The sequence below is a fragment of the Ammospiza caudacuta genome, chromosome 6 (genome assembly GCF_027887145.1).
Source record: "Ammospiza caudacuta isolate bAmmCau1 chromosome 6, bAmmCau1.pri, whole genome shotgun sequence".
Classification (NCBI taxonomy): Eukaryota; Metazoa; Chordata; class Aves; order Passeriformes; family Passerellidae; genus Ammospiza; species Ammospiza caudacuta.
In genome coordinates, this window is record NC_080598.1 from 14,199,326 (window position 1) to 14,223,790 (window position 24,465).

The following is a 24,465-nucleotide window of genomic DNA, read 5'->3' on the forward strand; positions in this document are numbered from 1 at the left end:
ATTAATGAAAGGACAAATAAGTAGCTGCTGAGCTGTTTCTGAGGAAATAAACAGGTTATGTGACAATAGGACCTCACACAGACTTGTACTAAATTATGTGTCAGGGCTTTGAATCAATAATAACACAAGCAATCTGTGGAGAAGGAAACTTTTTTAATGTGTGGGAACAGAAAAATAACAGTAGAGGATCCATTTCATACGAGAAAGAAAACCCAAACATACTTACATATTTGAGGAATAGGTGCAATTCTTTGTGGTCTTTGGGATTGATTGTTGCTTCAAATAAGGGTACAAAGATGTTCTCCAACATCTTCCCAAAACTAGGCAGAATATTTTTGGACCTAAATATGTCACTGAAGGGGAAAAAATAGACACATTCTTTAATAAGCTTGTGTTGTCCTTCACTTTCGTATTTTCTGTTATTTGTGTACATTCTAGAGCTTCAGTTCCACCAGGATTCAGAAATTCAAAGTTTATGTCAGGGCAGATTGTCTCTGTGCTCTGTTTCCTGCACTGCCTGGCACTCTGCTTCATCCAGGCTCTACTGAAGCTCTCAAGTGCTCCAAAAATAGAGACAGCATGCAGGGGCAGATGCTGCTTCAGAGCAGTGACCCTGTCCTTCACAGACATCCAGTTACTACCAGGGAAGCTAATGAGCCACCTCTCATGAAGGATTCTGTTTCCTAAAGCTGTAACTACTCCAAATGAAAGCAGAACACTGTGCTCTGGTGAGCCTCAGAAATAAGGGATAGTACTACCACGTGCCACTAGGTGCAGGGCTTATTCCAAGTGCTGACTGTACCATGCATGTCAGAAATTGCTATGTAAGAAACTGAAGGAGAGAAACTTTCTCCCCAGTGAAAAGCACACTCTGGGGGGATATATGTGACTATGACAGCTCCTTCTCTACTCATACCCCAGCTGAGACTTTTCAAAACATGAAGCTCAGCTATTAAGTCTGACAAAATTATCTGGGGAGACTGTATTACAACACACAGTATTGGAAACAAAGAAATAAAGTCCCAAAGGAAGATTAAAAACTGAAAAGATCTGACAAGGATTTAAGTTTGGAAATCATCAGTCTGGGTTGTTTCCAAGTTCACTGTCATTTAGTCACTAAACTTGATGATAACAATTTGACAGAGCATTTTCTACTCCTTCATGGAATTCAAGAGTTGATTTATTCTTATTACTAATTGTATTTTAATTGGCCTTTGAATGCAGCTTGATTTCACCCAGTTGTAATTTTTGGTTTCAAAGTCTTCAGACCTACAAATAATTCACAGTAGTTTTGAATTGCTTCATAAAGAGTAGATTCAATCCCCATCTCCTGTCTTCCACCCCCAGACTGTCAGGAAAACTGCACCAATGTCAAAAATAAATCTCCCAAACTATTGCTTATAAATAGAACTATAGGACAGCTAATAAGCCATCTAAATATTATCAGAAATTAAGTCAGTGGTATGATTTCAAACTATTAAGATTACCAAGAGCTCCTGATTACTTACTAGATTCTGGGAACCTGAATTATCCAGCGCATATTAGGGGAATAAACTTTATGCTTAATGAACCATTTTGCCAAGTTCAGCCATTCATCTGGAGACCGTCCATAAATGGATAAGCGGGGTTCTGTGTACTGGTACTTACTTTCTTCTAGTTCACGGGCTACTTCCTAGTAAGTAATAAATATATTTGCTTTAATATGGACACTGAGATCATTTACAGCTAGAAATATATGTATCATTGCATTTTCCTCAGAGCAGACATAACTGTATTGGCATCCCTTTAAAGAAAGGGAATCTCTTGTCTTTCAATCTATTGTTTTATTTTAGGCATCTAAATACTCTACTGGCAAGCTAGCTCAAATATCATGTGAATATAACTTAATTGTACATATAACTGGGAATAACTCTAACACCTCCTTTTAAAGGACAATGTTCTTCGGCAGTCCTTACTAAAACCTCTGCCAAACCTACTTTTAAGAGAGATAAATCAGAATTAGACTATTTAAACTACAGCAAACATCTACATAAAATACAATGGAGAACAATGGAGAATCTGACTCACAATCTATAGTAGCAAGCAGTTTTACAGCAATTAATTTTAGACAATACTTCTGTATATTCAAGAAGAGCTGACATCTACTACTAATTTTTTTGTTATAAGAAATTATTTGAAGCCTGTTGCATGCATGTGCAGATGCAGATTTATGCAGAGGCACTTCCCTAGCAGCTCCCTCCCTAGCAACTATCAGTAGCCAAATAAATCCTAACAAAATACTAAACCAGTGAATTGACCCTCAGCTCCTCTCCATTAGTTTAAAACTACCCACAACTCAACTTTGAACTCATACACAGTTTATGTGTACATTTCTACCTCATAAAACTGTTCAGAAAGCAGCAGGAGCTGGCTTAGCAGAGGTCTTCCTCTGAGGAATTGCTGGAGCAAGCCCAATACTTGGAATCACTTAACCATACTGTTAGGTCTGTATGCAATTATGACAAATCTATTACAAACCTTCATTTCTCTACAGCTGGAAAAGCTTGAAACTTATTTACCTTGACCATCCGAGCAAAATATTCACCACCAATATAATTCTCAGTCTTCAAATACAAGTCCCTCAGCTCACTGGCACCAACTGGATTGTACTTGGAATTGAATTTGTCAAATCGATGGAATGTTTGACGTCCCTGGAGGAGGAAAAAACCCCAAATAACCATAGTTTTAAGAACACACAATAGTTCATAAATCAAATTGCCCAGCATTAAAAGGCACAGAAAAGAAAAATCCTGTGATAACTTCTTTCAAACATGCACTGTAATACATGAAGTCAAATTCTGATTTAGTAAGTTATCATGCAAACATTGTAGGAACTAGAATTTTACACTTGGAAAACTTAGCTTTTTCCCATTTGTTTTGTCATTTCACTAGACTTACTGCATGGACATCTAAAGAGTCTACAGTGAGGTCATAGGGGTCCATGTGAAGGCTTTCGAAGACTTGCTTTAAAGTCATCTTCTTGCCTTTTTTCTCTGCAACAATCCTGTCAGGCTCCGTTTGATACGTGTGCTTAATGAACCTCAGTAAGTGCTTCTGGTTCATGCAGGCAGCAGCATGGATATGAGTGTCAACCTGAAATCAAAAGGTTATTTATGCTTATCATCCATCTACATAGACTTAATTAGCAAAGTACCTATGTCACTGACAACAGTAAAGCCTTATAAAATATTCCTTAAGCAACAAATGGTTTAGTGCCTAAGCAAATCAAAATGTTTCAGAACCCTGAGATTTTGATTTTGGTTAAATTAGTCAGTAAGGAGAACTGTAAGTAAAGTAGCCCTCAATTAGTAGTTTCCTATTTAAATAGGAACATTTTCAACAAGATACATTCTGAGTGCTAATCAATGACCCTGGGTTCAGATTAAACTTGATATTCCTTAAAGGACACTCTGACCCCTTAGTATCCTTTTACTTCATTAATGAATCAACAATGCCTCTCTAGTTATACACTGTGGTTATAACTATCCTTACCGACTGAAGGGACTTGGAATTCTCAGCCATTTCCAAAAGCAGAATTCATTTTTTCAATGATATTTCAACCATATGAAACATCTTACGTCACTAGTACTGAAGAATATTCATCTGAGATTTTTGTCACCATTTTTTCCAAGTTTAATTATAATACAGCAACTCATAACACTGACAGACTGTTCAGATCTTTTTTCTTAGACATCTCTTCACACTCTAAGGGGAGTGCAAATTCACAGAAGGGCTGAGAGTACTCCTTCAGGTTTTGTTGACAAATAAAGTATTGACAAGAAACAAATTATTTCCACAGGTCTTCTTTGCTTTTGCTCAGAAGCTTGCACTGCTACCTGAGCAGCCTCTATTGGAACGCAAACCAAAGAAACAACTCACAAGATATGAGGGTGAGTTGCCATGTAAGTTTTCCCTGTGTAAGTCCTTAGTTAACACTAAAAGAACTTCTCAAATAAACCAAACACTCTGATAAGCCAGCTATAAGGAGCCACTGAACTAAATGTCTGAAAGGACTCTCATGCAGGACTCCTCTGTCCAGGAAACTGCAAACATGGACAGGAAAAAAGTGAGCCCAACACATTCCCCTTTGTGCAGTGACTCTGCAGTTTCACATTCTGCCAACAGAACTAATCAACATCCTTATCTGCTTTTAAGGATCAGCAGGAAACACATCACAGAGCACATGAATAAGCCACCCTCCTGCAGTGTAAACCTGGGTTTATGCTATGACATCCAGGCCACAGGAATGCCACTGCTTCACTTGACACCTGGAGTAATTTTATTTGCATGTTATATATACACAAGTTGTTGCAGCTTCACCCTGTGAATGTCAGTAGCATAAATAAAGACCAGGACATAAAACTGAATCCTAAACATTTAATTGTTAATCACTGTCTAATTCAAATATACCAGACACATTAAAGCTAAATGAAAAAGCAAGAAACATATTGCTGTCTCAAAGTACAGAGCATAATGTACATTATTAATGCACAGGAAACAATGATGTGTATAAACAGTAAACACACCTCCACACAATGTATTCTCACTCTCCTCAGAGTACTTGTATAGATATTTGAGCCCAAGTGCATTTTATACATGAGCTTACTCAGGTTAATAAACATTCTCTGGGTTAGGCACTAATGTTGTTTACTGTAAACTTCCTGGAGCAGTGAAATACTACTAGGCTTGGTCAACTTGTTCAGTGAACAGCAGTTACCAGGCTTTAAATGCTAATGAAAAGCAAGTCATAAACAGAGAATACAGGTGCAGGGACCCTGAAAAAGTGTAGTTTACTGAATTTCAGAATGCAGTGGTTCCAGTAGTGGCTCAGCTACTGGAATTAATGAGTCCTGAAAAAAGTCAGAACAAACAAGACACAGCACTTCCTCCTTATGTAAATCAGCATGAATTCATTGCTGTTAGGAGGACAAGGATGGAAAGCAAGGAGGCTTTTTGTTTCTTTTGTTTGCTTGTGTGCAAAGATCACATTGCTTTTAAAATCCTGCTTCCTGTTGAGAAATAATTCGCTGGAGTGTACATTTGCTGTTCAGTGAGCTCCTGTGACATCTTCTCCAGTCCCCACAAACACATCACACACAGCCCTAGAGCTGAGCTAACCACAGTAGGTTTATTCTGAGAACAAAGATCTGCCTTTATATATTTACTTTTTTTTGTTTTTACCTCTTCCTCCTCCTTCAACCTAAACATACATATCCACCAAAAGTTAAGAGACCCTTCTGGAATCTCCTTCATGCTTTTTCCAGAGAATATTCACTACTTTAGCTACCTTTTTTTACTACCCAGTATAATTTGACCTTAAAGAAAACAACAACTTCAGTAACAAAAAGTCATAGAAGACTCAAGTCTAAAGTCATAAGAGTATCACACAGCTTTTTTTCTCTATTGTATTTTTAGCATAAATGCAACTTTTTGGAAGGTTTCAAGGACTTGAGCTTTGAACTACCCTAGCACATATTTAGTGTGTATGCTCTTGTACATTTTTACCATGCAGGGTGCAATCCTACCTATTGAAGTATCTGAATACAGAATCATCAGGCAGAGCTTAAGTGGGCTGATTTGGTTAGGCAGGTTATTGTCATTATCGTTATTGTTATGTGAAATGTTATAATGCTAAAATATTGTTACTAATTTTATTGCTATTTATTATGAAAGGCTTCTACTAAAACAATTTGAACAGACTGAATTCATACAAGGCTGACAAATACCCCCTTTGCCTCCTTCCTCCCCCCCATAAAAGACAAAGCCACTCCCAGTTTAAGATGTTACTATTTTGTTCCTCATACAATACATAAAATAAGCTGATGCTTTTCTGGACCATGAGTAACACAGCCCCACCACAAGGTTTATTTGTTTCTATTTGCAAACATTCTCCTTCCATTTTCAAATTCGCTTTAGTGCCATTGCAGCCCAGTTTTTCCTTAGTGGAAAAAAAAACCCCGGCTGCATTCCCTTAACCAGACTTCCTGTTGCACTGCTTATTGTCCCCTCCCCCAGCAGAAAACCTTTCTCTCAAGGTCACATTAATCTTCCATGGAAAGAAAAACAGAATGACTGACAGAAGCCTGTCTTGGAACACAGTATTATACCTTCAGTGAACTCACCCTTGTAACAAAAGGAAACAGTTGTTTACATAAAGGTTAAATTCTTGTAATTCCATCATTCAAGTGATGGTGGACATCAGCTTCCTTGCACTTAAAGGATGGTAGAATTCCCTTCACTCAGCAATTCTCCATGTAATGCAGCCAGGCTTTCTTTCTCTGCAGATTCCTACTGTGTACAACTTACAGCTTGAAGGAGTTCTCCTTGCCCTCCACATCTAAGCAGCACCAGCCTCCCTCAGCCACTCTGCCTCCTCCCTTTTCTTCCTGCATTCCTCCTCTTTCCTTCCACTGTCACTCAGATCCCCACAAAAGCTCCATCTCAGATCTGTTTTATGGATGCTTGTCTGTGCATATCACAGACAGTGCTGCACTGAATTGGGCATATGAGCTGGATTCAGACTGATAAATACAGCAAAAAGAAATGCCAAGGCCAGCCCTTTTAATAACACTGAACTTCTCCAGGGCATGGATTAGTAGCATCCACAGCTGTAAACTGCCACATTTTCTAAACACGTACACTTTCATTTGTAAATACTTCTAACCCAATAGCTATGGGCTGTATGAACTGGACACTGAATCCTCTGCAGGCTTCAGTGCTGATGTGAAGGGGAATCATTCCTCATCCCACTGCTAGATTCCCTGCTCGTCAATACATTCATACTGCATCAGCTTTTCTGACAGGATGCAAAGCTTTATACAGTGGGATTGATTTTCTCCTTGCAGTTCTTTAACAGGCATGAGAGTCAGAGGCACAAAATAAAAACTCTGTCCTCAGGTAGTGCAGGAATGCTCCTGGCAGCAGAAATAGTCCCTAGAGCTGTGCAGAGCTCCTTGGGAGCTTGTCTAATTCATATTTATGCCATGCAGAGCAACCCAGAAACCAGGAGAGATGAGAAGAGGATCTCTGCAAATCCAACTTCTTGTCTGGCTGCAGAATCCAACCTGAGTGTTTGTATTCACACAAATACAGAAATACACTGCTGTGAAGAGAAAATCTCCTGTTCTTTTAATTACTAAAAGAAAAGAGAGAGGAAGAGCTTTCTTTATGGTCTCAACAAAATTTTTGCATCATAATCATTGGTGCCTTTACAACTGATTGTATTTTGTGCTCACTTGCAAGACTGAGGGTAGAGACAAGAATTTGCCTCAGCATCTCTGCAAGGCAGGAGGGGAGAAGCAGCACTCAGAGCTCTGAAAGCACAACAGCATAAGAGCTTTGCTACCAGCTAACAGTGGCAAGGCACCATTCCATGTCATGCTGAAGGGACATTCCCTTTGGATCTGATGCTAACCCCTAGGTCTTCACATTCACTGTCATTTACATGATGAAACTATTTCATCACCTAAGTCAGTTAAGTAGCTACTGGGGGAAACAAAAGAAACCAAAAAAAAAAGCAAACTTAGAATGAATCAAAGCTTAGAGAAGATGAGGTATAGGTTCACTGTTCACTCACAAGGCTTGTAATCAAATGTTTAAAAAGCAGACATCTGCTACTTTCATTCAGCATTTTTTGAGATCTATAGGATTTAGTAGCATTTAACCCCACTCTAACTTTCCTTCTTACAGGTACAACTAGTGGTATTTCAACTCTGTGGTCATAAAAAGCAGCTAGAATTTACTTCCTCTTTGTGTAACCAATAATTAAAAAAAAAAAAAATTCGGTTGCAACGCCCTCGTCCAATGGATGTCACAGCAGCTGTTGCAATGACATTCAGTGAGCATTCAGTAGGGCTGTAAATGCAGAAACTGCATTCTCCCACGCACAGCTTCCCACACAAGGTTGGGCACCTGCACTAGTGAGCCTGCAGGCAGGAAGGTGATGTGTAAAAGTCACTGCTAGGACATATCCTCAGGTCTAGTTTGCTAACACACTGAAATAGTGGCTATAGAAAGAAAGAATATCCAAAGAGGCTTAGGCTGGGATTTTTTTCATCTTTAGAAACTGTATCAAAGCTATTTGCAGTGAAGGACACCTGCAATTCAGTACATGGATATCCATTACAAAGGTAGCAAATAATGTTAGGTAAAAAAATCTCTTGGCTTCACCAAAAAAGAGAAGAGGTGTCTGCTCTGAATTATCTGAGGCTGTTGGGCCCAGAGGTCTACAGGAAGCCCTTCTCAAACAAACATATAGACAAGACACACGCTGGTACGCTGGTATACAAACACAAAAACACAAACTCAGTTCTGAGTTTGTGTACCATAGAGCTAAACTCTTGTTCCTTCATTTCATTCTTCATGCAGGCAGTGCTATGTGGGAAATGTGTGTTGCCTGCACTTTGCTGTGCATCAGCTGGAGGACATGAGGAATCCTGCTGATGGCAGACTCAAGAGTCTCCTCTAAAGTTAGTGTTTTCCTCACTGACAGCTGTTCACCTCCTGTGGAGAGCCAAGGGCAGCCAGCCACACTGTCTCACCACCTGTGGGTTCTTGTCTGTCTACAGAAATACCTGTGTCCTTAGTAAAGGGCAGTTTTCCAGCTCCAGCTTGCAAAACTATGCAAAACATATCTTGGGCTGCATTCCAGTTAAGTTCAATATGCAAGATATAAACATGCATGTCCCTTATTTAAGATGAGCCTTGTCTTGGGTTTTAAGAATAGATGATCTCACTGGAGGAAAACTCCTATTAAATCAGGAAAAAAGTGGGGAAGGGGGTAGGAGGCAGGGGAAAACCAGTAATGGTTGGTTGTCATGCTAGCAATTGTTCCTGGCCAGCCTTGTACTGCACCTTTCTAAATGCAGCAGTGCACGTTCACTGACTGACCTTGCCACTCCATTCATCTGTTCTAATTTTGGCATTTCCCAGCCATTACTTCGGCTCTTTCATATAAGCAGATTGTACCAGGACCTCCACACTTGTGTCTGAGGGATGTGATACACAAACTTCACCAACAGCCTTTGGGAAGGTGAATCCTGTTCCTTCCTTTCCTTGTGAGCAGTAAGCACTTAGGATTGACTTAACAGAGACACATGTTGTAAACAGAAGCTGAGAAGTGTGGCTTTCAAATGTTTCACTGCTGATACTGTTATTAACAAGGAAGCACTCCCGGGAAGTTACAGTTCCAAACATTACTGGGGTTAGCAAGACACAGGGAAAAAAGATCATCTGGGGGCTTACAAGAATTGTGTCTACAATGCAGTTTAATTTCCAGAAAAGTACTACTTGTGAGCTTGCTTCACAAAAATACTTAGGCAAGATGAACTGTGTGCAGCAGGAATTTCTCAAGCAGTACCTGGCAGTAGGAATGGTCTCCAGCACAGCAGAGCAGGCTGGTTCCTGCTCTCTGGAACGTGCTCATTGCCAGAGGGGAAGCAACACGCATTTTGGGCTTTTGAGCAATATGAATCTTTTTGTAGAGTGGCTTATTCAACAGCAGGTAATTAAAATATAATTAAGATATGCCCAGAGACATTGAACATTTGCTTCTAGATCAAAAGCTGAACTTAGCAAGTACAATCCTGTTAATTACAACTTCTCACTAATCAAACTGATTGTGGTAGTCACCTAATCCACACCTCTGCATGCCTCAGTCACCATGTGTTTTATTATTAAAGTCTCTGTCAGCTACTGAAGTGTTTTCTCTCAATGTGGCACGTTGCAAATGTCTTTCCAGGGTTATGCAAGAAAACTGTCAGGCTGGGAGCTGAGTCTCTGCCACCTGAGTGAATTAGCTGACAGATCTCCCATCCATACATTTAACAGTCAGAAGGATGAAATCCATTAGAACTTGCCTGACAACTCATCTGCTTCCACACTTGTGATGGACCCTGGGACAGTTTATTACCACAACACTAGCATTTTAGGGAAAAGCCAAGAGGACTTTTTGATGAACCAGTGCTAACCAAAATGTAACAAGAAGGATTAGTAAACCCTGAAGTTGCAAAATAGAGAATTACCTGTTCCACTTGTGTAGAGAAACAATGCAAAATGGACCCAAAGTGGTTAAAACCACCAGCAACAATTGTGAAGAAATTTCACCTATCAAAATGAAGCAGTAACTCCAGTAACTTCTTCTCCACTTCAGGAAAGGGAAGCAGCCTAACACTGTTGCTTCCATGCTTTGAAGGGAATGCATCTCCCTTGGGTGTCAGGAAATTAAATCAGCTCCTTGATTCCCCTACCTGTCTCCTCATTATAGCCCAGTGTATCTCAGAGGGAGCCAAGAATACAACTCAGATAATCTTTTTACTTAATATATCAGAGACTTTTTTTACCAGATACTGATGGCAGCATGAACCCTCAGTTTAGTTTCTGTGGGAGGTCTTTTGACATGTATTTAAACATCTATTTTCAATATGAAATGAAATTATCATCTAAAATCTATACAGCTATTCCTACTACAGTCTAGTAGGACGTACCTACATGAAAGCAGAAAAATGCACTTGAATGTCTTTGAGTTCATTAAAATTAATTAAACCTCCATAAGGATATTTTTATTCATAATCCAAATGAGCTTCATTTGTTTGACTCTGTTTCACTCTTTTAAAGCAATCTACACACAATTAAGCCCCTTTGATTCTGAATAAGTAAACAAATTAGTTTGGCATAATCCAATTAACCCACGCACATTCAAGTTCATTTTCCTGGAGAGCTCCCATGTAGAAAAACATTAACGTTCTTAAAATAACTTAATTCAGTTGAGTGGTATGCACACACTACTTTGTGCATGTCATCTACACCTCCCATAAGAAAAGCAAAACTGCTGGAACTCCTACTAAAACCGGTGTCATGCCTTTAATCCTTGTCACACTTACCTTTCTCACATTATAAAAGTCTCGATGGGGATTACTCTTCAGTTCTTTAAATTCCGACATCTCATTTAACATCTCGTGTAAGCTAAATTTAGATTCTAAAAAGTTAAGCCTCCGATGACAATATGTTTTTCTGTGAAAGAAAACACAAAAATGAACTGCAACTTAAAACTAGTTGTATTTCAAATTCATAAAGAACATCAGAGTTTCCACAGTAAAAACAAAGTTGGGGTGTTTTATGAGGTCCAAGACAGATCCATTCTTTTTATCCTACTGGTTAACAAAAATGTAAGCAAATTTCAGACCAAAGTTACTAGTGAAATCTCTAACAGAACTCTACATAAGCATGTTATGTCCTTCAACTTGTCCAAGTATTCATCACTATACCTGTACATAAACTGCAGTCCTTTTAGTAATAATGATCAAAGCATGAAACCTATAATCAAATGGATGGATGGCAATTGCAACTTCTCTAAAATGGTACCTCCAACAGAACAATCTTCTCATGTATAACAGAAACAACTTGTCATCCAGCCTTACTCATTATGAATTTTTTTTTAATCTTCCAAATTTATTTGCTTTTTCAATTTAATGTGAGAAGCCAAGATAAGATCCAATATGCTTTCATCTTTCATGCCTTGAGAACATGTATGTTGTGTAGAAATACTTTTTTCCAAAATAATTTCTTGTGCCCTTTATAGAAAATATGCTTTTTTGTTCCTGCTTGCCTACTCAGAGCTCCATCTTCACTTTCATCTTCTGTCATGTTTCTCCTTCTATTTTTAACCAATGACATGGTTTTTCTCTTCACCATCTGTCAATTCTTATTGACTCCACAATATTTTGGTAGCACTGTTAATGTAATAGCCTTCTTTTTCCTGCATTATTGTTGCCAATCTCTCCTCAATAGAACACAAATCCCATTATGGTTTTGGAAGCCTGTTTCAAACCCAGTCTCACAGAACCCAATACTAATCAATACCTGTTTGTCCATGCAGAAAGTCTGTTAAGTCATACTGTTGTCAAAAGAGCACAAGTCTGAGGAATAGGGGTCAGATTTCATCGCTTTACCAGCAGCAAAGATTAAAGAACAATGGTTCCTGATCTCTGAGCAGCTTCACATGTGATGGGCATAAATGACAGGAAAGCACTTGCTGCAAACAGCTAAACAACACCAAAAGAAGAGCTTCTGCAACAGGATTATGGGAAAGACCTTTTTCTTTTGGGCTGTGCTTTATTAGAGAGTGTGGACAAGCCTGCAAAAGCTTACTCTGAATTAGAGAAATGAGCAGGTGAGTGACCTACATTCACCACAATGCTGAGTGTTCTGACTTGTCCTACTACAGCCCCTCTTACTTAGGGCTTGCTGTTACAACTGTGAGGTCTAAGGCTTCAGTGCAAACTGCAGAAGGGCCTTCAGCATGACTCATGTTTCTGGTTTTTCTCCTCATCCTTTTATCTTCATTGTCTGTCTGGGAATGTAACACCCTGTAACTGGAATGTATTTGCCCATTGCTCTGTAACCAAAGCCTGGCACTGATTTGGGGCTGATAAGGCTGGCAGGAGCACAGGAGCTAGCTCCTGAGAAAAGGCTTAGGGAATGGGCCAGGCTTATTCTGCCACTGTCACTGCATGAGGCAGACAGACTGACAGACAGGGGAAAGAATGCACCAGGTGGGGGCTAACTGGCCACAGTGTCAGTGATGATCTTTCCCAGGCAAAGGATCAGCAATGCAGTGCTGGCACACAGGGCAAATAGCTCAGAACAGTTCAGGTTCCTGCTTAGTTCCATCCTAGAGTGGATTCTTTTCCTTTCCTGGTGTTGAGGCCATGAGAGATGGTGCTGTTTCCAATGCTCAGCCAGGAAGTAAACTTCAAACTGGATGCACATGCTTTCATCATGCACTAGGCAAGGACATTGCTCTGTCATGAGTGTCACTGACTAAAGCTGTACTATAGTTGTTACATTTCTAGTTTTTAGAGACTTCACAAGAATTTGGCACTTCTGGGAAATTTTGGACTTACTTTGATTGTGCATACATAGGTCAGTTTTGCAGCATATGAGCAGTTAATTAACATCTGGAACAAATCAGACAATATTTATGTTGCTGATATGTATGCTCTACATATGCAGGGTTTCTCTTGAAGCAGCCAGAGCAGAACAGACATGAAGAAATTTAGGACAACTGTTTAAAAACCTCAGGTTCAGCATAGGCCAAAACAAAATTAAATTAAAAAAAAAAATTCAAGTTTCAGTTCCCATGCTTCAAGAAGTTTGGGTCAGATTTGACTTGAATGGAAACTCTTGACCAATTTCTTGATGTTTTTCTGTTAACCCCTTTTTGCCATGGTTGATGCTAAGAAACCAAATGAATGAAAGGTAGCCATAGGTGGCATTGTATTTTTTCCTTTTTAAGATTTTTCATTGTGCATTAATGCTTGAGAAAGGCAAAACAAAACATTACTATAGAATGGGTATGCTGAGGAATTAAATGTCACAGAAGTGAGAAGTACTAAGCCACAGGTAAGCAGCAGCCTGAAGGGGCAGAGTAACAAAAGAGGAACATACGTGGGGCCATCTGCAATTAGAGCAAGAACGTGGCTCAGGTCAAGGGTGTAGGTCTGCAGGTCAGGATATGGCAAACTCCGAGGCTCATTGAGCTCCATCATCTCTTTGCTGTCATAAACAAAGGGAATGCCACCTTTCAGCTTGATAACATAATCCAAATTGTCTGGAGCATCATCCAAATTATAAGGATCTTCATTTTCTTCTGGGGGTGAATGGAAATCTGAAAACAAATTTACATTCCAGTTAGAAGAACTAACTTACACAAAAGGCAAAATAACTACAGAAAGAACTTCCTGCTTCTATAAAGCTTAATTTCTAACAGATCTCAGTATTTTCATTAAAATCACATTCAGTTACTATAAAAATCTGGTGTTACAACAAAGGTTTTTTCTGACAGGCTTTCGTTGCAGCCCCTCTCTAAAGGGACCTACCTTAATTCAAATGTTGTATGTTATTAGAGTTCTCTGAACCAATGCATACAGATTTAATACTATTCTTTATTAATGTGTGTTGGAATGAGTTTGAAAATGAGTTGGCAGAAGTATTTATAATTAGGATGGTTGAAGTACAGTTGAGATTTTTGAACAATAAAGTAGTTGATGCCTTCAGACCCACATTCATTATTTTCTTTTCACATTCTGACTCACTGTAGCAATTTTGGAAGTTTGTATTTAAGCATAGAATCAGTTGGGTTTGTTATGTTTTGATTGGAGTTTTTTAGTTTGTGGGGGTTGGTTTGTTTATATGTGGTTTTCTCGGGTGAGTGTTTTGTTTGAGGTTTTTTTAAGAATTTTTTTAATAGACTCAAGAAGCATAGAAGCCAAAAATTGTACAACACAAACCCACTTTATCTCTTGGCCTTCTGATCATAAATAAAATCACAAAGTACCAGAAGCACAATTGGGATTTGTTCAGTACAGTTTTGTAAAGCCTTTAAAAAGTTCACACACACTTCCAGGAGATTTAGCTAGTGTGAACACTCAAACATTGTTCATAACAGGAGTGACAATCATCACTTCTTTTACAACATCCTATTAAAGCAACCAGCACAAAGTGCCCTGACTGCATTTATATCAACTGAACTATATTCTTTGGCTCAGTCTTAAGGAGTTTCTTCTTTTACCTGTTCAGTTAAGCCACCACAGAAAAGTAATTACCAGTCCTTTTATTCATCTACATCACCTGAATGTATGTTATAAACTAATATCATCCTTATCTCTAATATTCATAACTATCTAGTTCAAACTTCTGCTAATTAAGACATTGTGTAACAAGATTTCATTTTTTGCGTTGCAAGTTTAAAATCCTAACTGTAAGTAAGTTATTAACCTAATAATAACTTGGAAATATCTCCCTGGCAGCTGTTCCAAAATATCTTCCCTGTCTTGAATATTCAGTATACTCTGTCCTCTTTACACTCTTCCTGGAAAACAAACACTTGAAAACATATTTAGTCACCCTCTTTCAACCACTAAGCCAGTAATTGATTTAAAATGTCACTTCAATGCTGAAAATCAGTTGTCAGCACCATGGACACAACTACAGTGGCCCATCTGTACAGACCAAAGGTTGCTCCTCACAGCCTAATCCAGAAATGGGCAGTGCAAACAGTTTAATGCACAAGCAAAGCTTTCAAGACACAACCCACCTAAAAGACAAAAATAATTTGTGATACACATAGTGGGGAATATGTTCCCCCTAATAAGCCTCGTTGAGAGATCAGTTTATTTACCCAGGCAGAATGCCCAACAAATATGACTCTACAGCTTCCAGTCTTGACCTGGCAAGTGTAGCCTGCCTGTAAAATTCCTGACTCAGGGCTTGCTAACTGCCATGTCTGTATCATGCTTCAATTTATGATGTAGATGAGCTCATCACCCCTTTTAGTTCCATATGCCAAGATGAGGAGGAATGACTTCACTTTAAACCACAGCCATACAGCTTTTTCCTGAGGGAGCATAAGCATGCTACTTAACATCCCATTTGCTTAGGAAATAAAGTAATCAATGAGAGTGTAGTCTTGGTTTTTAGGTTTTGACAGCTTTAAAGTTCCAAATTAGATACAGGATTTATAACTTAGGCCTGTTAGTGATTCTCCACTCAATAACAGAATAAATTACAGAGACAGTCAGAAGATATCATCACAAAAATACAACTTTCCTTTACTACAGTATTGCATGGATTTAATTCTATATTTTAAAATAATGTTTGAATTTTTTAGAACATAATTGAATATTTTTAAAAGGCTATTCACCTGGGTACACCTCATCTTCAACCTTCCATTTTTGATCCCTCATGCTGCACAGGTACTGGGATGTTGTTCTCGGGAAGCGATGGTAGGCAAGGCGTGAGTACTTCTCTCGGATGAGCAGAGCTTTCACCAGGCTCTTGGCAGCTTGTTCATAGTCATCCACTGTAACCTGGAAGGAAAACCTGGATAAATACCGGGAAAAAATAGCAGTTCTAGCATAGAAGTGTGTGGGGTTTGACCATAAGGATCTTGCCCAAGGTGTCAGTAAGCCAGTGACAGAAGCAGAATCCAAACACAATATACAAAACACAAATGTTTTTATTCTACTGTATATTACCTATTTATTGAACATCTGATTATGTTTTGATCCAATTTATTATTAAAAAGAGTATAAAACAACCTGACCTTCACTGTCTAACAAATCCCTGTATTCATAAAGCCATTTAGATTTTATTGCAGAGAGCCATCATATTGGCATTTTATACTTGATGTACATATATGGGACCTTTTTTACACCCTCTAGATACAGAAAGTGGGAAAACAATTTCTTACCCCTGCACAGTAGTCCCCACTAATTGAAACTCTCTGGAATTCTGGTACATCATATGGCACTTGGACTGGCACAAAAGCACTTGGAAGAACTGGTGTTGCAGGAGACAGCACAGGTTTGGCCGGTGGTGCTTTCCATTCCTGAGGTGGAATTTGTAATGACAAAGACTGGGATCTAATCATCTTGAAACTTTTCTTCCTAAGAATTTATGGTATAAAACATAAAATAAGCCATGGTATAAAACATTTAATACACTGGAAAACTGATTACAGCAAAGAAATCACCCCCTAGGAAACTTTACTAATGAAAAATACAACAGAAAAATGCTGATTTTTTTCATACCACAGAAAAAACACTGCTCAGAAAGTACTTGTGCTTTTAGCTTCTCTGTATTGACATTTCACATGATCTACACCAGACACAATTGCATTTACCCTCTAGATGAGTCCAATATGCCACAATTTATTTACAATTACTCTAAGATACCCTAAGGTTTTTGTTTCACTTCTCACAACTTCAGTTTCAGCAGAAGTGACTGTGCAGAAGGAAAAGGTGATCACTGTGCTCTCTTTGGTAAGGGTCAATTCTTACAGACTGACAGCATCAGAACTCATGAAGGATCAGACAGAAACAAGTCAATGCTACATATGGAAATTGTTCTAAGTTATCATGCTGTTACACACACTTCCCATTCTTCCCAAAATTTGCAAGACCTAAAGCTCATCTAGTTGTCAGACAAGAGTAGGCAACAAAATTTCACATACAGTCATTCAGTTCAACTCTTAAGGAAAAGGAGGAGCACCTATTTATTCCTTAGGCAGTGTTTGATGAGACTTGAGCAGAAGGCTGATGTGGTTATCAGAGTGATACCACAGCATGGTTTTGATACACAAGTCCATTCCTCCCTTCAGGTGGAACTCACATAAATTTAGAAATGCTGCCTTTTCTCATGAAAGCTGTGATAGATGTGCACCTCAGATAAACCAGCTAAAAAAGAATGCTGTGTTTTCCAATGAAGTAATTGTAATACCTCAAGTGGAGCTTTGGAATATCTCTGAAGATGGAATTAATTTTCCTTACTCAGTTTAAATGTGCTCATGTGTATTTTAAATGTTCATATAATATATAAATAGTATGTTATAAATTACCTGTGATAACCATTTCTTTTGCACTGAAATGGTCCCTACTTTTCTAAGTTAGATACCAAAACCTTAAAATGTTAGTAAGAATCACTAACAAAGAAAAAGGAACACTGGAACATTCTCTAAAGCTTCATATTACTTCTGTGGTATTCTTAAGAATAAGAACATGCAGTGCTGGTACAATTAACACCCAAATTTCATCCTCTAAAGTACTTGTAGCCACCTTGGAAATCAGCATCAGTTTTGAAAGGCAGTGTTTGATCAACTGAAACTGGAAACAGCACAAGCTGTACTTGTGTCACTGTCCCTTCAGTCCTGCAGGACAGGGATGAACACTTGTTCTGTTCCTACATGTAAACAAAATACCTATAATACCCTTTCCTGCAGTTAAACCTGTACAAAACCTGAGTTTGTTTCCATGAGACAAATTTTCCAAATTAAAAATGAAACACACTACTTCAGGAAGAAATATATACCAAACGTTTGTTTGACTGGAAACATCTGGTTTTCCCTTCTGTGCCTCTTTATGTCTATGAACATGCCAACTGGGAAATCCACTTGCACAATTCCAAACCCGAAGTCTCAGCTTGTATCATCAGTGAGTCATACCTTAATTTAACTAAATTGACTCTTCTCCCTTCTGTTCCAGAAACATGATTCCAAGTGTTGCCCAACTGTCTTTCTGCAGCTAACCAGGTACATGTGTTTAGCTATCACTTTCAAATGCTTTCTTGCCTGCCTGCTTTTTGAAGAGTCTGTACACGTCCAGCCCATTTGGTGTCAGGCTGCTGCTGAGCTCATGCGACTCCAGAAACAGCCCAGCAGTCCTGTGAAGCAAGACACTGGAACAGGCTGACATCAGGAGAAAGCTGCCTCTCTTACAGAACAAAAAAAAAACCCAAACTCACAAACCAAAGCAAGTCTGCCTTTATTAAAGCCATAGGTAAACCAAAGGTAGAATGCAATTTTTTTTTGTTTAACGTGCACTTTTGTGGCTGACAGTGGTTAGATTTTATCTCTGTGAGTAAAGGAAACCTACAAATAACCTCATTATGCCAATACCACTTTTCACCTTACCCCTTGATCTTAAATATAAATTCTTTGCTTTCATCTATTTTTGCAGAGACTAAAGGAAGTATCATGCCACTGTCATTTTCTCTGTGTTAAAATTTTCTGTTTCTCTTAATGAAACTAGAAAAAGAGGAGGCAGTGTTTCTTTTTCTGACTCTTCTTACATTAAAGATTCTTAGGGCTTTGTTCATTTCTACCCAGCTATGCTGTTTATTAAATTTGCATGAGCAATATCTGTGCTATTGCTGGGAACAGAGCTGAGACAACCTGACCACTCCAAGCTCCCTGGGGCCCATCTGATACCTCCATACCTCCTTCACAGGACAGAAAGACATCCCAGGGGGGGTCCTGGTGCCTGCTGCTGACCCTTCTCCTGGAGCAGTAAGAGGCAGAACGCTGTTTGCCGGGTATTTCAATACTAACTCAAACTCATTTCAAAAACTCTTTTCCATGAAGAAAGCAACTACAGAACAAACCTTTTAGCTGTTTCCACAGACTGCTGTTCTGCCAGCTCCTTCTGCAGCTCCCTCTCCTTGGCCTCCTTCTGCCCAATAGGGCAGTCTTCAGGCACGGTGAAGAGTGACAAGGCATCCTTGCTGTCTTCTTCTCGCAGGACTTTGGCAAACACCTTCTCTGCCAGGAGCCGCACCTGCTCGTCCACCTCGGAAATGTTCAGCTTGGGAAACTGCCGGGGCATCTCGCCTGAGAGGAGCACAGGTGAGAAAGTTAGAGCTACAGCATGAGGGATGAGGAAGATGTGCAAGAGATTGGGGGTTTTTCCATGGTATGCCTATCAAAATTCCGAGCTTGGAGCAAAATCAGAAGAAAGTAGAACAGCTCTGCAGAATTTAAACTAGCATGCAGTACACAAGAACCACAAAGCAGCTCTACTTTTGGAACCATGCTAATTTGTGCATCAGGAACCTTGTGGTATACCCACAAAAATTCCTAAGCAATTTATGTAGAGATTTACCAGGAGATTTCACTTACTTGCACAGTCAGACAGACACTTATTTGTGATACAATGGATACTCAGCTGTGTGTACTTGCACTGAACCTGGAAATCACACTCACTCAGTTGCTTGCCTTCTTCCTTGCTCAGTGACTTCAAGCCAACAGACAAGTTAGAAAAGAAGGTTGTACATTTCCACCTCACCCCATCCCTTGCACAAATCAGAAAGTCACAGAACTGCTGGGAAGTGGAATAGTTGCACAACAAGAACAAAGGTACTATAGTTAACTCGGTGACTCTTTTTTCCATTTGTAGTAGTTCATATCACATTTTTGAGTGCATGTGGCATGCAGATACGTCATGGACTTCTATTCTTTTTGAAAATTAAGATTTAAATGCCAAGTAGAAATGGGTCTTATGTTTTAAAATTTTAAGTAGCTAGGCTTTCATCATAAAATATTTCCGTTTTATGCTAGCATCACTACTAAAATGCCATCTTTATTGTTTCTTCTGTGGTCTCCAGGCTTTACTTTTATCCCATTTTCATACAATCCAGAATGTGCATTTAGCACAAATGGAAGCATTCCAGAGAGGAAAAAACACAGTGCTGATAAGCTACAGACCAGCATTATTTGTTATGTACTATAAAGCTTTCTGAATGCCTTCAGTATGATGGAGTTTATAACAAATAAGATTAAATTCTTATTACATAAGTTAAAAATAGCTGCGAACATGTCACAGCAAATGGATCCAAGCACTGCCAGAATGTGAAGTCTGGGTCCAAAATTGGTATTTCAGAATTTCTAACCATTTTTTGGTTAGAAAAATGCAAATGTATTTTGTGAGATAGCCTTCATTTAAATAACGACACACCCTGGAAGCATGGAGTGTGGCAGTTTTTTCTCTCTCCAGGCACAACTTATCAGGGCCCCCATTACAATTTTTCTGTAGGCATGCTGCAGGTTTCACATGTTGATATGTGATCCTTTTGATATGTGATCCTGTTGGTTTCAGCCTAAAAGACTCTAATTAATGTCCACCTGTTTTCACAGTTGCTTTGAGAACATTTTTGCTTTCATTCTAAAAGCAAATGTAGTATGAAAATGTGGCAAGAATTAAATTGGACCATAACACAGCAATTTAGCGGTCCCCTACATTACTTTGCATTCTTATTTTATAAGAACCCATTCACATCCCCAAAGAAAAGCATCTCTGTTTTTAAAGAGCTGTGGATCTGACTGTGTTGTTTTCTGCACAGGAGAGTATTTGTTTTGCAATTAGTATTTATCTTTGTAAAGTCTTTGTAAAATCAAGTATAGCTACATAGGAAATTTAAAGATACATATATTTTTAGCTGAATAATTCAGTGACAATGCACTACCATATCTTAGTAGCATCCAAACTTAGGTTTGGTTTCTCAACATCAACCGCCAAGGAAGTCATGGGAGTCTGTCTCCTGACCTCACTGAACACAGTTCAGTGAGGCTCAGCAGCAGAGCCTGCCACACATGCAGCTGCCAGCCGCAAGAGCCTTTTGGGCTGCTTCAGCCAGGGAAAAACTCCCTTTATGCTTACTCAACTACAGTAAGAGTGCTAACAATACTAGTACAATGTGAAATAATAATGTGTTTTCGACTGAGCAGAAAATGCTGAGCATTTTCCTAATTTAAATAGACTTTTTCCCAGAGAATTGTGATCACAAACAGAAATGCAGTAAGAAACACACTGCCTGAGAAGCCACACTGTGTTTTAAATCCTTACAATATGCTAGTGAAGAGACAGAGAGTATAGATGGAAGTACAATCCTTTACTGACACCAAAGTTTTTTTTTTCTTTCTTACAGAACCCAAGCTCATGCTCTCCAGTCGAGCATAAGATGCTAAGACACAGAATAGTTTGAAATGTACATTCACCCACATCACTGCTAGCTCATGGCACTGAAATGAGCCGAATAAACCTAAAACAGTCATGAGGCACCTCAAGCAATACTTGTGCAAGCTGTGCCATGCTGAATTGGAAGAGAGGCTTTTGTATCCAGTATCCTTCTATTGAACTGCTGTCCTTTACCCAAGGTGAGCAACACCTAGACGTTTTTATGGGATGGGAAATGATATAAATGCCACCCAGTAAATGCTCTTTTCCTAAATATCTCGATCTAATAGAAAGATTGGTTGCTCATTAGGTCTGCACCTATACAGAAGAAAAGAACGCTTGAAACATGCTGCAATAAAAAAAATATTAATAGATGGCATGATTACTTTAAAAGCAATTATCGATCAGGCATTTAACGGCCTAGAACCTATACCAAGCACATGCCAGAGCCGCCTCCGAGCCCCGCGGGCAGCGCCGCATCCCAGCGCCGCGAGCAGGTGCGGCCGGGCCCGCGGGCGCTGCCGCCGCAGGAGCCCCGCACGGCTCCGGCCCAAGGTCACCGCCAGCGCCCCGGGCCAGCCCGGCACGGCGCGGCACTTACCGAGCGCCCCCGGGAGAGCCATGCTGGGCAGGGCCGGGCCGCCGCCGGCCGGAGAGACGCTGCCCGGAGCCACCGGCGGAGGAGGCGGCGGCGGGGGAGGAGCCGCTCCCGCCAGCTGCCGCCGCTCCCCGCTGCCGCATCCACCCGCGGGCCGCCCGGTACCGCAGTGCCGCGCCGCCCGTGCCCGGCCCTTTATGGCCCGCGGGCGGAGGAGCCCGCTCGCCGCGCCCCCGGCCCCGCCGGGCCGCCCGGCTGCCCCCGGGGCGGCTGCATCGCGGCCGGGGCGGCTCCGCGGCGGGCGGGGGGCGCAGCCCGTGGGGCGGGGGGGCTGCCCCGGTCTGTCCTGCCCCGGCCGGCCCCGCCCCGGCGCGGGGGGCGAGCGGCGGGCGGGGCGCCCTGTCCGTACCTCTGTGAGCGCCGGCGCTGTCGCTCCGGGCGCCGGCTGCACCTGTGGCGGGGCACGGGCGGCGCCTCTCCCGCGGGGCCGCAGCCTCAACGGCAGCCGGAACACCGGGGAAAGTGTGGCCCCTTCCCCTTCCCCTTCGGCGGCTTGAAGGCAGAAGTCGCGCTGTCACATGGCCCCCGGCCGGCGCGACAGGCAGGCAGGCAGGGAAGGAGGGGCAGGAGCTCAGCCCCACCTGGATTCGCCTCAGCGGTGCCGCCTTCCCGAGCGGCTGTTTCAAAACTCCTCCAAAAGCGCTTTAATGTAGAGAACTTGGGTTCGAGACCAGAAAGTCGTGAGGCCAGTGCAGAATGACAGCCGGTAAGTGTGCTGGCGATGTGTCCCAATCAGAAGTGTTTTCAACGGCGTCTGCCCTTCAGTGTAGCAACGCGGTCCAGGTGCTCATCTATATTAAAAAATAAACAAACAAAACCCCAAGAAATTTTCCGGGTGCATAGGCCAAAGTAAATAATTGAAGCTCAAACCCAGCGTGACTCAGCAGGAATGAGGATATTAACATGTAAAATAATTTGACCTTATTTCGAGAGATTCTGGGCCCTGAAGCTGAAAGTTCTAGGGACATTTTTTGTGACTTTGGGTTACAATTCTTGGGGACTAACCTGAAAACATTTAGATATAAAAGTATCTTTACCATGCAGGAAAGCACTGGGAATTCAGTGAGTGAAAGTAGTTGGTGTAAAAAGGCGAGCAGAGTTAAAGATAGATGTCCCAAAACTGAGGGAGCAGGTAATTTTGTGTCCCCCCAGCTTGGTAGGCATAGAAATGCTCCATGTGTAAACCTCAGGGGATTTTGGCTTTGGAAACTCCTTTACTTCACACAGCTAGTGAAGAAATGAAGTGAAAAGAAAGGAGTTTTCCATCCAAAAAGTCTGAGTTGCAAAGAAGAGCGGATATTTTGATTCTTAGACAAGTGGCAGCCCCTTCACCCTGGTGTGGTCATAAAAAAGGCTAAGAATTATGGCCACAGCTGTTGTATGAGACACATAGCAATCCAAAGCATTCAAAAATGAGTCAGCCATAATAATAAAAGAAATATTTAAAAACAATATTAATACTACAAAAATAGGCATTGTTTCTCAGCATGGAGAAAGGACTTATGCTGCGTGTACGTGCTTTTCCCACAGTAACTCTGGATGTCTTCATCAGCTGCTGCTGGCAACACCCTGACAAAATATCTGCCACCCAGGAAACCACATACTGTAAGTGTCTGTACCTGTGACTCACAGCTGCCCTGCCCATTTGAGATGTGAGTGAAGCACACCTGTTGCTGCTGGCCATTCAATACACCCCTTAATTCCTGTTAGTTCTGCTTCTTTCCTTTCTCCCAGCCAGCTGTCTGAACTTGCTCAAACTGCTATCAGGGCAGTTTGTCTGGAAGGTTAAGCTTGGTGTCCATCGTATCATTATTCTGCCCTGCCTGCTGGATTCAGGTGTCCCACAGCCTTTTGGTTTTCTGTCCTCAGCTTGGCACATCAGCCTTGCCTCTGCACTTGATTTAATCTCTTCTGTGGGATGCAAGAGCTTGGCAGAGTTCCGTGTCGTGCTGACTTTGTGCCAACCGCAGTGAAAAAATAACGGTTTGGGAGATAACTGTTTCTCAGCTTTGTTACACACAAACGGGCAGCTCCACGTGCCCCCAGTGAAGAGAGAGAACGTTGCAGTGTGAGCTCACATGTTGGCAAAGCTAGAAAGGAGAACTTAAAATGCGTTAGCAAAGAAAAGGCTTCTCTGAGCGCTGAAGTACAAATCCCTAAGTGTATAGGATCCCTAAGTACAGGGCACTTGTTGTAGGTGATCATGAGTGTTTAAATGAGCTTTCCTTTTGTAACAAATTGGAAAACTTCAAAAGCAAACTGACATCATAGCTGAGTAAATGCATCTACAGTAATTGAGGCATTAAGAAAATACTGTTGCAAGATCTCTAATAAGAGCAGGATGGATTGTAAGGGTAGGGTAATGGCAACAAATTAACAAGAAAATACTTCAAGTGCTCTCATATTTTGCAGAAACAATTACTATGGTCAATTACCTAAGAGCAAACATTTGACTGGTGGGTCCAGTTTCCTGTCAAGTCTCTG

General features: G+C 40.7%; 1 protein-coding gene across 1 annotated transcript in view; it reads right to left on the reverse strand.

Moving 5' to 3' along the window:
* AMPD3 (adenosine monophosphate deaminase 3) overlaps positions 1–22,083 on the reverse strand; it is a 32,595-nt gene extending 10,512 nt beyond the window's left edge. The window contains exons 1-10 of the mRNA XM_058807943.1: positions 21,925–22,083; positions 18,976–19,201; positions 16,289–16,484; positions 15,740–15,905; positions 13,486–13,705; positions 10,920–11,049; positions 2,938–3,132; positions 2,559–2,690; positions 1,509–1,672; positions 227–353 (exon numbers count right to left, since the gene is read on the reverse strand). Of these exons, the coding sequence (XP_058663926.1) occupies positions 227–353; positions 1,509–1,672; positions 2,559–2,690; positions 2,938–3,132; positions 10,920–11,049; positions 13,486–13,705; positions 15,740–15,905; positions 16,289–16,484; positions 18,976–19,201; positions 21,925–21,946 (1,578 nt within the window). The 5' untranslated portion in view covers positions 21,947–22,083. The remainder of the gene's footprint in view (positions 1–226; positions 354–1,508; positions 1,673–2,558; positions 2,691–2,937; positions 3,133–10,919; positions 11,050–13,485; positions 13,706–15,739; positions 15,906–16,288; positions 16,485–18,975; positions 19,202–21,924) is intronic.
* Positions 22,084–24,465: the final 2,382 nt, after the last annotated feature.